At 35.2% G+C, this 16,458-nt stretch overlaps 1 protein-coding gene across 1 annotated transcript in view; it reads left to right on the forward strand.

Annotated features, from left to right (window-relative positions):
- Positions 1 to 16,458, forward strand: part of SAE2 (SUMO-activating enzyme 2) — a 169,646-nt gene that overhangs the window by 108,548 nt on the left and 44,640 nt on the right. Inside the window, exons 6-7 of the mRNA XM_089799826.1 lie at positions 6,160 to 6,621; positions 6,778 to 7,007. Of these exons, the coding sequence (XP_089655952.1) occupies positions 6,160 to 6,621; positions 6,778 to 7,007 (692 nt within the window). The remainder of the gene's footprint in view (positions 1 to 6,159; positions 6,622 to 6,777; positions 7,008 to 16,458) is intronic.

Consider the following 16,458-nt stretch of genomic DNA (forward strand, 5'->3'; position numbering starts at 1 on the left):
AGAATCAAAGAATAAAGTAGTGCAGGCACAACTTCTTCGATGGGCACAGTTTGTAGATCTCTTTGATTTTGAAACTGAACATCTCGAAGGAGCGAAAAATGTCTTAGCAGATTTCCTGAGCAGAGAAGGTTCCCAACCAGAACATGTTGTTCAAAGTCTAAATCAAATTGTTGAACATGAGAATGGTATTGAAGTTCGTCAGCCTCATCTCAGATGTAGTACAGAATTTGCTCAATCAGATATTCTTCAGCATATTCATCAAAAGTTATGGGAACTTCCACATTCTATTAAAGAACACTGGCGTCAGAGAAGTGTAATCCGACAAGAACAAAGTACAAGAGAATTCGTGGAACAACTCAGGCAATGAAACCTTCATCATGTTAGAAATTTAAAATTTAAATTAGATTAAATTTGAAAACAATATGAGTTCCTGAGGCGCCAACAGCGAATCTGATTTTGAAGATATCTGATCTTGCCTGTAATAGTAATCTGATCTTGCCTGTAAACAGTGAATCCAATTTTATGAAGGTATCAACAGCAGATGAGGATAGTGGATGCATGAATTAAGGCAGTGCTATTAAAGACAGAAATCCTTAGAATCTGCAGCAGTTACTTAAGAAATGTATTAGATGCTAATTTGAAAAGGTACGATTCTTAAATTAAAAATTAACAACTAACTAATAGGTAACAAAAGGACACATCCCCTCAAAGGGATAGCAAGCACAAAGGGGCTCCTATCTTCAGATCATAAACATATAAATAAGAAGACTATGGAGGAGACAAAGGAGGCATCAAAGACACGGAAATCAAATTGATCAGCACTGAACACAGTTTTCAAGCACAGCAAATAAAAACAGTAACCAGTGAATAATTTATTTCTATAAATATATATATATATTAATCTGTCACTTTGGCTCTAGTCACAAAAAAGAATATAATTTCAGAATATACATATATGTTTATCTGGAGGATAGATACTTGTTTGTGGTGATGGAGCCCTGATTTTTGATCGGAGTATCCATTTAAAATACCACTTTATTCACTCTTCTTTACTATTATACATGGTTTTATATTACTGATGACATTCTCTGAGCATTAACTTGAGCCTATATAGAAGGAATGTAGAGATTTCCAGTTGCATGAACTGGGGTTATCTAAAAGCAAACGTGATGTGACAGATATGGAAATTTGGAGAAGGGATTTGAAGATTTATGTTCACACACAAGGCTTGCTGGACAGAGATGGCATTAGTGACAAAATACCAATGATATCAGAAATACTTGCATGTACTGTCTACTCAACAGACATGGGCCTGCTGTTTCTGTTCAGAAATAAATTCAGTAATTTTTTCTTACATATCCTTTATCATTTCAACTACAATCATTCAAACTAAAGATGTTGGTTACGGTAGCGAGAAAGTCATACAATATAGCTTGAAGTTTGTTTATGATGAATGATGGATAGACAGTAATGCAAACATAAATACGAAGCTATAGTTGTTGCAGATAGCTATAGTATGGATATATTAAAACAGCATAGTAGCTATCCAAGCTGTTATCTTTGTTTGAAGAGGCTGGGTTTTCCAAACCCAATTCTGGAGGATGAAACTGCAGTATTACTAAAGATGTCTTTAAGTATATGATGGCAACTGATGACAGTAGACCCGCATAAGTAGACTATTCCTTACACAGATGTTCTTGTGTGTAGACATAGAAGTGAGGATTCCCGTTATCATCTTCTCAGATTATGACCAGACAGTATCCACATAGCACTGGTGGTAAACCCCAACACCAGCCAACAGTACCTCTATAACTATGAACAGATCAATACCACAGACGGTGCACCAATGATGCCAGGTGATTTCATGGGAAAATTTCAATCCAGTTACAGGAAGAAATCGGACATTCCACATGAAGAAGACAATGGTCTCAAGTAGGAGTATGGAGAAACAGAAGTCTGGAGTTGCTGTGATTGGCACGATTGCTTCATCATGGGTATTTGTTAACACCAAACCTAAGCCTGTGGAATATGCTACGCTGGGAATATGCAGTGTATATAAAATCAAATTTGGATGATGACAACACTTAACAATGAATGATTGAGTATGCGCCAGAAATAAACCCAGTCACCAGAAGTCTACATTGGTAAAGACGGCATCAGAAGAAAGCTTCTACATTGGTAAAGACTGCATCAGAAGAAAGCTACAGATAGATACCAAACATAAATAGTTAATACTCAAACATCATCGTATGCCAATATGTTGTCCAGTACCTAGCGCTGAACCTGATATGATTGCCGTGAAGAAATCATTAAGTATGAGGAGCCAATTGTATTCACAAGATCATTATAAAAAAGAAGAGCTTGATAAAATCACAAGGTCGAAGATATGGAGCCACACAAGACAAATAGGCTTTACAAGTCTGGATGAGTAATTGATAAGACCATAAAAGAAAATAAGCAAATAAAAATTGAAGTAGAATATTTGACTAGTGCTATTAGTTAAACAGGAATAAGATTTAAAATAAGTTGTATCTCTTCGTTTCGAAAGACATGATCTTTAAAATGAGAGATATAAAAAGAAATAATAATGAAGACAATAACAACACATGTTCGAAAAAGACACAGAGAGGAGATTTATTCACTTATATTAAAGCATGACTTTAATATAATTTCCAATATTGTATTTTAATAATAAATAAAAGGCCTGTTCTGTTTATTTTCAAGGCAAAGAGCTTGCAATTGAAATGTGGATTCCTCCTTTATGATCAATAAATAGGTTATAGAATTATTCCGATAAGGCTTTATTTTTGCATTGGATATTTTCCGCATTCTGTGTTCAACAATCAGGGAATAGTGTGAAACATATAGAGTTTCTATGTCTCTGGCTGATCGGCCTTCCCACCTAAGAAGTTCAATTCATTTTGGATAGCATAGAATTGCATATAAAAGGCATCTGTTGCAGAGCTCAGAGGTAATTGATGGTATTTAAAATAAATATTGTCTCGTAGAGTTGTACATAATAATCTTCATAATAGTTGCCTCTGTTGCCTGAATAAACTAAGGCACTGGTCTTTTGAAATCATTGGAATATAATTATTGGAGTTATTAATTGAAGTCAACAATCTATATACTTACTTCTTGCAAGCATCTAATCAATTGTTTACAAATATTATACAGAACATTCAGTCAATTCAAACATTCAGCATTCAACTTTATTTTGATCAATTTCAAAGATTTTTCCAACAGGAGAACTCATAAAGTTAAATTTGCTATAAGAATAGCTTTGGACCAGGTGATCAGGTTTGGAGTGAAGGTTCACTCGCCTAACTGTAGCGAAGCCTGAAGTGCAGGGGAATTTGAATTGTTCCCGTTCATTGGCCATAACTGATTTGGAATCCTATTGGAGGATTGACAAGCTCTTGGATTTTGAATCTGTGGTTTTCAGAACCAACATGTAGTATGCTGTGTATTACAATAGATTGGAAAATCGATCAGCACTTAATACAGTCTGCAAGTATAGTAAAGAAAAACAGTAACCAGCGATGTGTGTTTGTGTACCTGTTACGTTGGCTTAATATTGGGGTGTCAAAGGAGGAGAAAAACATGAGAATACTTAGCAAACAAAAATAATACAATTTAAAATTGTACATTTATATTCAGCTGCAGAACAGATGCTTGTCTGTGGTATGCTGTGCATTATACTAAATTGCATGATAATTAGTGAACTGGCATCTGATACAGACAAGTCTAATTTGCTGTTAAATTCATAATAAATGTCTTTATTGTGGATCGTGATACTTAATCTTCTTTATTATTTACATTAATATTAAGTATTCGCAACTTGCTTTATATCTGCCTGCTTATATTATGACACATATGACGAATCCCTTAATGATTCATGTCTGTTGGGCTATCTCATTTCAAAGTGTAGACATGGTACATACGCGGAGTGCAAGTGGCTAGGAAGCCACACTGGTAGGGACACCCCAATTAGGGCTGGGAGGTGGATGACATGTGTCATTCTGTGCTTCTGGGCTGGGTGGGACAACTCAAGGAGCTTTGTATGGTTTCCCAACTGCTGCTCCATAATGATTATAAGCTGAATAGATAGAACGTCAAAAGGAACCCCATATGTTTATCTTGAGTATTATAGTAGTAAGTTGGAATTCTATTTGTGTAAACTGGCTTATTTGTTTTATTAAATATTTATCTCGTGATAATCTGCCTGCAGGTGACAGTCCCCATTCCAAAAAAATCCAAACCCTAAAAGAGAGTTTTAGGGCAATTTGAGTTAAATCCGAGTAGGGGACATTGCACTGTAGTAGGAGACAGAACTACGGGTGGACCTAGACAGGATGGAATCGGGATCAGTACTTGGTTTGAATGGGTTTGGGTTTGGATTAAGCCAGTGTTCTTAGAGAACCTGGTAAGTAGATTGAACCTTAGAACTCATGTTTGTTCTGCTAAACCTTCGTGCTAGAACTTCTTTTTCCCTTTGATCTGTGTGAGGAAATAAAGAAATAATGGCATTGTTCGGGTCTACTAATGCATGAAATCTCTGCAGCCCCTCCCAATGCAATTTCTCTTGTTGATCTTTCAAAAGGTGATGGTTTGCATGGCTACCCTCATTATATATTTTTCATAGCCCATATTGTGGAAAATCTAAGTATCATCATAAATAAGCCACAATTAGAACTAATCATAAGTGTTATGTTAGAGGCTCCAAACTGGTTAAGAGTCAAGACTAGTAACATGAGTGGCTTTTCATGATTTTAATACCTCAAATACTGGCTCCACAATTGAACTATAAGAGGTTTGCCTATATAGGCACCTTCTTGTAAACATTCTTTCTGCAATATTATTTGTAAAACTCATGCGATGACATAGTGGTGTGTAATGAATATCTCGATGCCAATGCTTGGGAGCGTGTGGGAGTGATTTATAAGCTAATAAATAGTTATTTTTGAAGCACATTTTACAATGAGGGAACACTGTTACCTCCCAAATGTCATAGTTGTTCTTTTTGTAACTGTCTGTGACTTTTATAGGGGAAGGGTGTCGTAAGAAAATTAGAAATGAGCATGTGAGGCTGCACATAAGATGTCTCACAACCAATAAATTTGCAAAGACCATATAGTCGCAAATAACATGTCTTAATCTTTGTGCTGTTAAGAAAAACAAATAGAGATATCACAAGTTTAATTTAACAGAGGGTCCAGGACCTTGCTAATTAGAACAGTGATATTTGGATCTGCAAGCTTAACATAACAAAACAATAAAATGCATGTCTCTGGATGGCTGTGCTTTGTACCTAGCTAAAATGAATTGGCTAGGACTAAAACAAATGCCTTTCAAAATGCAAGTTTGGGTGCTCAGCTATGAGATCTCATATTAAGCCTTTTGTAATTTTAGCATTTTTAATTCACAAGCTTGTCACAACAAATGTGCTTATAAGTGTGGACCTAGATGGCTGTATTTGATTACCATAGCTAATATATACTTGCTAGTGCCTGACCAGCTTGTAATTATCTGTCTGTGTGCTATACCATTCTATTAATTGACTGGTATTTACTTTCAGTGTGTGTGAATGCCCATATTGTTCTTGGATGCTTCTGATATGCCCAACCTAGTAAATAAATTGGGCTGTCTAATTTCATTCAAAATATGCATTATTTTCTGTGACCTAATGGCAGAGTTAAAATTTCCATGGATTAGTTGTAATTTGGTTTGAAAGATCCTGAAGGGCTGATTTGGTGTTTTCTAAGAACATGACTACTTGTTATTTTCCCGGCGACAGATTTCGTTAAGGTCTGTTAAATAATTTTGCATTTCTATCCTCAGGAAGTTGCTTTCTAAACTTCATTTTTATATTCAGATTTTTAAGAACAGCATCTCCCTGGAGAAGAAAATCAATTTCTGCTTCTGTTCATTTGCTTATTTGTGTGAGTGAGTAACTCACAAAATTTTGCAATCTTAAAGATGGCATTCTTTTTATTCGCTATGTACTTCAACAAATAATGGCTTGCATTTTGAAAGTTTATTGTATATTTTGGGATATGTGGCTGCTTTTCTTCTCTGCTTCTCAGGGGAAATAGGAAGTGATTAGTTGACACAGATTTTAATGCCTAGGTATTGATATTTAACGACTAAATTTTGCAGTTTGTTCATTGCATCGTTTGGGCAAAAGAGCTTCTTTTTGCCAAATTGTTTGGTGACAGGAGCCAAGCAAGTGATCTTAATGCGCAGTCTAATGACACTGCAACAGGTTCAGAAAAAGATGACAGAGATGCATTTGATTTCCGTGAAGGTGAAAGCCTTGAAGACTATGGAAAACGAATCTTTGATCATGTCTTTGGATATAATATTGAGATTGCTTTACAAAATTCTGAAACTTGGAAGAAAAGGAGAGCACCAGTTCCTATATATATTAAGGACATTCTTCCTTCAAGGGATGAAGAACCAAATGGGAATTCTCATAACTCATTTGGCAAGGAAAGAGATCATTCTTTATCTGCAATGGCTGCCTTGGAACTAAAAAATCCACAAGACATTTGGACTTGCAGTGATAATGCAAAAATATTCTTGAAGGCTTTGCAACTATTTTTTGAAGGAAGAAAAAATGTTAGTACAAATCTATTCTGTCTTTCTTCAATTTTATTTACCCATGCTTGTACTTCCTTGAGATTGTTTATTGGTTTGTAAATATATTCTGTATGTTGAAATGCCTCATTTTTTTGGAAGGGTGGCAGTTAATCCATATTTGCTATTATGTCTCAGGAAATTGGGAATTTGACTTTCGACAAAGATGATCAGTTAGCCGTTGAGTTTGTGACTGCAGCTGCAAATCTTCGAGCTTCTTCCTTTGGCATTCCAATGCAGAGCCTCTTTGAAGCAAAAGGTATTGCAGGCAATATTGTCCATGCAATTGCAACAACAAATGCAATTATCGCAGGTCTAATTGTCCTTGAAACAATTAAGTTACTGAGAAATGATTCAAAAAATTATAGGTAAGAGCTTTCATTATTTCATCCCTATAAATGGCATAAAGTTCTTTATGAATTTGTTCAACTTCTATTTGTTTTCAATTTTGTATGAGAATTTGCTTGTCAGATGGTCAGCGTATTTGTCAGAATGAGGGCCTAGGGGTTGACTTAAATCTGCGATCGATCAGTATTATGGGTTGCTATGTAGTGTCAACATGAATTGAAGTTGGAATGTTTACCTTAATGTTCAATATCCACAAAAATGAATTTTAACTTCCGTTCCTTGTATTTCAAGTTTTTGGTCCTACTCATCTTGTAATTAATTTGGAATGCCAGTCGTGTGTTACTCTTTACCCAAAACAAAACAACAGATAATTCATTTCACCCTTAGAGTAGAGTTATGTGTAAACTGTGTATAATATTCCTAGTTTAAACATAATGTTGAGAAGTTGGACTAGGGGAAAACTTGGTCAATGCTTGGCTATTTTAAAATGGTTTTCAAAAGTTATAGTTTGATCTTATGTTTTTGCAGTCTCATTCTAGTCTTTCAATATAGCTGTCAAAATTTATAAGTTTCAGCATTCTAGTGAGCTGTGGCTGGCAGACGTGGTCAAGTGTGAGTTCAGGCTGTAGATTTCGTGAACTTGACTGGGACTTGCATCTGGCAGCCCTCACCGGGACTTGCCAAATCTTTATCGATACCAATACATTGCTTTTAAAAGAGCTTCATCAGATGTTTTATATATATTTTACATTGTTAACTGTTTCCTTCTGGAATTTTATATAGGCCGTGTGAGATAGGTGCACCTTATTTGTGGTAAATGTGTCTCATATTCAAGGTTCATACTAAATGCATCCTATTTATGATTAAGTGCATCTATCTGTATTTGTTGAATGCAGGGGTGTACTATCTATTACCAAATTATTGTGGGGTATGCTGAGTGGCTTTCCAAGCAGCTCTAATAATATGTATGGACACTGTTAACAATAGAACTGCATCTTATCGAATGAAAACTTATTGTGTAGATCAAGGGCATGCAAATGCCAAATTACATAGTGTAGGGAAGAGATGAAACGAAGTTGTAATGACGGGGTACACAAGTCCCTGGATAGAATTGAAATATAACGACTAGAGTCTTAACTTTTTGAAAACAAGTGAGACTTAAATGCACATGATGAGATATTGACAACTCAAAACTTTGGCTGGTGAACAATTTAAGAGGAAATAATAGGAAGCATCAGAATTACAAGTTTTGATTCTATAGGAAAGTATAACCAGCGTATTGTATTCAAGAGCCAAACTGGATTAATGCTCTCAATAGTGCCATTTCATGCAAGAACAGCCATTTACCTTTCTGTTGAATTCCTTTCATCTGATATCCTTCAAATCAATTTAGATCAGTGTTTCCAATTACACTTCCATCTCCATATACTATTCTAATAATTGTTCTCTGAAAGTGTAGTTAAGAAATTTTAATTTCTTTTATTTGGAATGGAAAGCTCTCTTTGGTAGCCAAAACAGGGAGTTAAATATCTGAAACATGTGTGAACAAGGAATTCTTGGTATATTAATACTTCACTTGCATTTTGGTCATGCTAGGGAAATTGCATCCTTAGAAACTCTCAAATTTGTTTGGTTCTATTCCTGAATATATAGATTTAGCTATCTGATTAATCAATTATTTCTATTTTGTTTGTGGCCATGCTTTTGAGTTGAGGTTATATTGGGTTTGTGACTTGCACATAAATTCTAAAGTCGAGATCTAATTTAAATGTCAAAGTTGAAACCAGCCAGATTTAAAAAGAGGTAGTTACAAGAATGCCAAATGCCTCTTTGACAATTTGTTTGCACATATGATTTAACTTTCTGATTTCTGACTAAATAACTTAAATGTTTAAGCACTACTTCACTGGTTGATGCATGTTTGTTTATCCCACATATTATGGTCTGTAGAGATCTGCTAGCACATATTGTAGGTAACCTTTTCATTTTTTCCTTGTTTTTGCACCATATCTTAAACTGTGGTAAGAGAATAATTTCCAGCAAAATCCAGGTGTTACGAGTCATTAAGTGGGTCTCAATTTTTTTTTACAAATAAAATGAAAGGTGAGATGCATTAAATAAATAAAAGGCTGAAAACAATGTATTTTTTTCCCTAGAAAACCTAGCTGAATCTAGAACTCAAAAAAATACGGTTGAAATAAGCAGGATGGGAACTTATTCCTGGGTAGACAAAAGCATAAAATTGTGGCTGAGTTTTTTCTCCAAAACTTATGTGTTTTGCCAAGTAATCTACGAGCAAGTGATGAGTTAACGAGCTTGTCTGAGTATCTTGGCAGAACGTTACTTTGAGTAATGTTTCATGAGCTATTGCACAAATAACTCATGAGCAGTTTCAAACCTTCAGCTTTTGAGTTTTTGTAACTGTGTTTTGAACTTTGAACAATGAAGCTTACATGAACAAAGAGTTGTTGTTGTGAGAATGCAAGTTGTCTTTACAGTGATAGAATCTTTAGCTGAAATGAAAAGCCCTTCTCATAAGACATTGTTTACTGATTATAATTCTGCATTCCTTAATTTGAGAAATACAGTTTCTTTTCCGATTGACATAAAAAATACATAGAATGTCAATATAAAATGTCAATCAAGCAATGTAATATCTAAGCAATGAATCAAACAAGCAATGTAATATGTAAGGAATGAATAGCTCCAGGCAAATCCCTAGAGAATCAGAGATGCTTATACTCTCTACTCAAAGATAAGCTTGTTTGTTTATTAGATATATATATAGAATCTTAAGCATATTAAAATGGTTATAATACACAATGAACTTGTCTAGGTATATTCTTATAGGGAGCGAATTGCATATCCAAATAAGAAAAACAAGAATTCACAAATTATTTTAAATTAGCATAGCTTAATAATTGATTAGGAACCCAGGTAGATACAAAAAGAAGCAAGAATTTTGAATATTTGTTCCAGATTTTACCAGAGAGATGTAAACAAATAATTTGCATGCAGTTGTTTTCTGTTTATCCAGACCATTGAAATTATAAAATACCAAAACTGAAATAGAGTCTAAAACAAGTCATGAATATTGCCTTTAACTCTTTAGCAGAGCAATAAAAAAAATCTAGTCGTAGTCACAGAACTTACAGTCAGATTGGATAACCAAAAATAGGAATTTGATGCACAGAGTGAGACACATAAGTGATATCTGCAATAGATAATGGGATCCGTCCACTCCCTCCAAGCTCGAGGGTTTCTGTCCTTGAACCTACTAAAAGCTGAAGCTTCCCAAAAATCTCCAAGAGAGAAACACAGCCAAAACCATATAGCAAGCATGCTGAAATGAATCTGTCATTTTTCTTTTAAAGCCCAATACAACGACTCTTCAGTTTCGCTCTGCCCGTCTCTTCATCTTTTTATGATTAAAATGACTTTATTAATTTTCATTAAGCTCAGATAAAGTCATTTTAATACTTTATATTGTTGTCATTTAATTTCTAATGTCCCCAAAAAAGGGACATTACACCTGTGCTGTAATTGCGGCAGTGTTATAGGTTCATAGACAAGAAATCAAAATGAGTAAAAATTCACAAGGTAGTCATTAGAAGGCGTATATAACAAAACAAAAAATTACTACCAAGATCTTGTGATAAATTCTAAGTTTCTTGGAAATTTCTTTGAGTTTTTTTGATCGTTATTTTCAAGTTATTTCAATATTTTGATGAATATTTTGGTAGCACGTGTGATAAATTTTATCTAATGATGTATTAAAAATACTTATTTCCAATGTTACCGGGTGCACGCACTTGGGGTAAAACCCTAGCGCATTGGGTGCGTGTACTTCCCAAGTGTAGGTACACCGCGCACCTTTTCTCTACCACCGCCATTGGAGTGACACCACACTGGACCACACCGATTGGTGCAACTGATAGTTGCGGGTGTGTCTTGGGTGCATGGGTGTGTGTGGGGTGCTTCAAGGGGACACCTAGGGTGCGTCTGACGCCTAGGATGCGTTCGATGCCCATGTTGAAAAGTCAATTTTTTTTTTATAATGTTTTTTTTAATATTATCTTACCCATGAGGAGTCTAGTAGTTCTAGTGAAGAGGATTTTGGTTTAGGGGATGATTAGAGAGCTCCCAACATTACATTCTAATTATTGACCTTTCGTAGGTTGTACTCACTTTGATATGGCCATGATACATTATTTCATTTCAGTGTTTCATGCTACTCGGCTCATTGTAATCATGCAAATCTTGATCGTTATGATATATCATATTTATAATTTGAACAATGAATTTTGAATCTTTCATCTTTGTCATTTGATAGTCAATGGTTGACTTACATGGTACTATGTATGATTTATATTTTCTATTTATCATTATTATTATGTTTAAAACTTTAATGTTTTTAATATTACTACTTACTGTATGTTACTAAGTTCAATGGTCATTGGTTATGAAGTTTGAACTTATGGTTCGTGAATCACATTTCAATGATTTATATTCATTGTTCAACTATATTTGGTATAATATATTGAAGTATCATTTCATAATTAGCATTTCAAGTCATATATGTATACTATGCAAGCTGCACCCCCCCCGCCCCCAAATTGAGGCTCTGTTTTTCCTGCACCCGAAACTCCTCCCGATATCACCCCCCATACCGCCACACCCTCGAGCCGGTGTAACACTACTTATTTCTATGCTTCTTTCAAAGGATTGAATCTAATAATTGTATGGTAACCATCTTGGTTCGATGTTGTACAAAGAAATTGAGGCTAGTGTTGTGACTAATGTAGACAAAGATCAGGAGCTCAGTGAAAGGTAGCTAATCCTAGCAGCTTCACATTCATCCAGTTCACAAATGCATAATAGAAATAATAAATATCTAAGAAGTAATTGATCACAGTTCAGATTACAACTTGCCTAGAAACATAGAGGCTAGCTACAAGAATTTACAAATAACCCAAAATCTCTCCAATTCTTTGCCTTGTCTTCATGATACCATGAATTTGCTTCCTGTGATCTTAGTATATTTATTTTTGTAGGGTGATATCTTCTCAAGAAAAAGGTAATCCTTTCAGAGATAGCAAATAAATGAAACATATCACATTGTGAACTGCTCGTCACTAATTGCAGATAATGATATCAATGGATCCATTTGAATCATCTAGCATGGAAGGAAGAAATGCTGGGCACACATGCCTCAACTAATAATTCAGAAATGTTTGAAATTCACCACATAGCCCCAGGGATGAGCTAGTTAGAGTTCTCACTTTAAGTGAGCAAAAGATGCATCACAATAACCTTAGGATATGTTAACAACCATCGAAGCGAGTGTGAAGATTGAAACCCACATATGAATTAAAATTGCCATATCACCATATTGACCTTATCAAGGAAATTTCAAAAACCAGTAAGCTCCAATCGAGAAATGAATATTTAGCTGCTGCATGAATTGGAGGATAAGGGGCAATGCCAACCAAAGCAAGGATCTGAAAAAGACAAGTAACAAGTTGAAAACATAGACATAAAGCAAAAAAAACAAAAAAATTGAATGGTCACCATTTTTTGATGATACAAATACCTTGTGCGCCCTAGATTTTCCTATATTAGACATGTCAAGTAAGTGAAAAATATTGGAAGAGCTTATGGCCCATAAACATTTTGTGAAGCTTGGAACTATTGATATGAGTTTTGTTCCACTACAACACACAAAATCAAATACTTTGTATTCTTGGATGAAACACCAAATCTCCAACTCTCTCTTGATGGTCTTTTGTTGGACATTAATAAAATTATCTTATGCTAAATAATGTAGATGAATTGTGTGATCAAATGAGACAACGTCAAGTTTCCTTCTTAATTGTGGACTTCCCTCTGTTTTACAATGCGATATGTTGGTTATCACATAGGAACTTATGCTATTCATTCAATGAATAACATCTTGATTTTAACAACTTCTTCCATTATTTCCAACCAAATTAACTTGCTAAGGAAACAAAAGCTATCTAATTCTATGAATGTGGGATAATGTCGATAATGTGCTGAGCCTCTTAACTAATTCTTGCTTTACCAAATCAACTAGGCATAGGAGCGTGCTACCCTTTGTGGATGCAAGAACGATTTTTACATTTTCAATAGTCATCCAAATACCCTATGAAAGCTCAATCTAAATGAGCATCTCTAATAAATGATTTAGGCTTGGATCTAACCTTGCATTACTACTTATAATCAACAAGTGCCAAAAGTTATGGACATTAGCTTTACCATCAATCACCATTCAACAATATCTTCCATTCATCTACTTTTATTTCTACTTAACATGAGATGCCATCTAATTTGAGCAAGGAATTGAAGAAACCATGCAACACTCCAAAGAAACATTAAATAATCCACCATGAAGACCAACAAAGAATCATCCATTACTTTGATAGTATTATGGCAACAATTGCATCGAGTCTACCCTCCTCCTACACTACTTCTTTCTAATCTCCTCTCTAATCGTAATGTCTAACTTTCTAACTCCTTACAAATGAGAAGGCCTTGGCCTTTTACAATTCAATTAGAATGAAGGGCCACGATTGATTCAAGATCAAGGGCCAAGATTAATCCCAACAAACCCTAATTAGGGTTTCCACACTATCATCCAATTACATGAGGTACCACCTTATGGGTCAATAAGGAACTTACAATGCTTTGAGAGTCAATGAGAAAATTGTACACTTGACACAATATGATTGAAACATTTATAGCTGGAATTTCTTGATTGGTAGAAGACAAGTATGCGCCATCTCAACATCCTTATCTCATAGACTTGATTAATTTTTTGTGATGAGAAAATATCTCTTGATACACACCTTTTTTGTCAAGCCTTCAATTGTGATGCCATATTCCCAAATTGTTGATCGTATCAAATTTTACAATCTTTGTTCTTGGAAATTTTCTCATTGCTATGATTTTAACTTGATTGTACTTGCAAACTTGAAATTTGATGTGATGAGGTCTTCATGCACTTGAATACTTGAAAATGAACTTGGATTTTTGGAGGAAATTCAAGTTGATTTTTTTTTTCTGACTTCTAAATTCTGATTTTCTTCTTCCTTGCTCCTTGGTCTTTATTTTCTTGATCTTGTCTTGAATTTGCAGTTTGATGATCTGATTTTAAGTTTTCTTCTCATTTGAAGTCAAGCTTGAGCTTGCCATTTTGTAGCATCCACTTGTTTTCCCCTTGACATCTTGAGTTTGGCTTTGCCATCATCTCCATCTTTCACTTTCCAAGCCTCTCCTTCTCCCACGATTACCTCACAAAGCAAGAGAGAAATTACATTAGGCTCATGAAATGATTAGCATAAAGAAAATGAAGGGAATCTGAAAGTTTCGATGAAAGTGCGTTGCATCAACATCAAAGAAAGAGGCAAAAATGGATTTTCTCAAGTTTGAAATCAACTTCCCTTTCTTCTTGCAAATTCCAAGTTTGATAATATGATCTTTTTCCTACAAGAAATGGATTAAATTAAAATCTGGAAAATGGTTAAGTTTTGCAATCCATAGTATGCGCAGATTTCACTCTTCTTTACCCTCTTTATTTCTGATTTTGAATGAAATCTGCCTTTTGTGCTCAAAATCGATGCTTCTTGAAGTATGAGGTTATTTTTCTCGCAAGATAGCTTATTGCCTTTTCTAGATAATTTATTCCTTTAGATAAATCGCTGCCAATTTGGGAGTTAATTTGCTGCTTTAGCAGAGGTGAGTTTTTATTTTGCTTGCTGGTGAAAATGATCTCCCACCTCTCTTTATAGAGGCGATGATACATTTGAAAGAGTACTTTTCCAAAAAGGCCGACTTGGTAAAGGGAATCAAAGGCATGATTTCAATTATAATCTTGCACCCTTACTTCTCTTATCAGCTGTCTCCTCCTTTGTGCGGAGATTGATGATGCCTGAGGATTTTGGAATCCTTTGGGGGTGGTGGATTTCACCATTCCCGAAGGATATTGGAATACTTTTGGGATGATGCATTCCACCATCCCCCAAGGATTTTCCTTGTTTTCATTTTTCAAACTTATCATTCCCTCCTTTGATTCCATCAATGCTTGGTTTCTTATGTCATTTTCATGTTCTCTAATCTCCATTGTCCACTTCATTGGATCAATATGAGAGTTTATGATGTCTTTCAGCCTCTATGTAGTCAAGACAGAAGCAAAGGGTATGAGAGGATTTTGCAATCCTCTGAGGCCGGGGGATTCTGCCATGCCTAGAGAATTCATTGTCCTCTTCATTTTACCTTGCAATCTTGACTTATTCCTTATTGAGTCCATTTTTTTCATCTCCATTCTGTGTAATCTGCCAAGCTGAATGCATACTTCCATTGTTAGCTATACAAAGCAGAGAATGAAGGCGAGAGAGGAGTTTAGAGTTCTTGTTCACTTTCTTCATCTTTTCATACTTTCTTTCTTGCCTTTATACTTCTTCCTTTTCCACTGTTATCTTGCTGTTCAAGTTGACCATCAGTTTCATCCCCATTAATGTTTCCTTGTTTGCATTTTATGATACATACATTTGAGATGACAATTAGCCCTGTTGGAGGATAAAAGATTCCTTAGAGGTTGGCAGATTCAGAACTTCCTTAATCTCCAATTCTTGAAGTCGGCCTAAAACTGATTCCAATTGTCGCCTTTTGTGCTCTTGATCTTCACTTCTCATCTTTCATATGACATGGAAGCCAAAGAGGAACCATCATCCCAAATTGGATATTATAAGTGTTTGAGGATTTGCTCCCTTAGCTGGGTGGAACTTGAGGAATAGAGAGGATTTTGGAATGCTCCAAGGCAGGCGGTTTCTGCCTTTCATAGAGGATTCTTCCTCTTTTGCTTTTTGCTCTTAATCTGTTTTCCTTGTTCCTTGCTTAAGCTTGAGAGTCTCTACCCTCAAGAAGACGTAGTGGAGATACCAATTCTTAGAGGATTCCATCCTTTACATTTACAAATTTCAATTTTTTCCTATCTATGTTTCAAATTTGCCTAATCTATGTCAATTTGGTGGGAGGAATGAGTTTGTTTAGCCTTATGATGCATTAATATATTCATGCTTGAAGGCGGAATTTCAGGAAGTAGGGAGTATTTGAGAATTCTCTAAGGCTGGCGGCATTGAAGATTTTCCTCCTTGCTCTTTCATCCTTATCACTTTGCCTTGTAACTTCAAACATGTGCTCTTGACTTCCTAAACTCTCCTTTTCATAGCAATTTCTCATTTTTCTCAGAGGCAAAAAAGTTTCCCATTTGTTTGTAAGGCAAGTTTACATTCAATGCAATCTGATTTAGCCAACTCAGAAATCTGATTTTATGTTTTATCTCCATCCTTCAATCTGATTTTCATCTTTCTCATTGAGATTTTAGCCTCTGAACATGTCTATTGGTTCATCAAATGGTTTGAGTACTTTCTCATGGGTGAGATTGAGCAGGAG

The sequence above is a fragment of the Cupressus sempervirens genome, chromosome 9, assembly GCF_028749045.1.
Source record: "Cupressus sempervirens isolate cs-2001-9-10 chromosome 9, ASM2874904v1, whole genome shotgun sequence".
Taxonomy (NCBI): domain Eukaryota; kingdom Viridiplantae; phylum Streptophyta; class Pinopsida; order Cupressales; family Cupressaceae; genus Cupressus; species Cupressus sempervirens.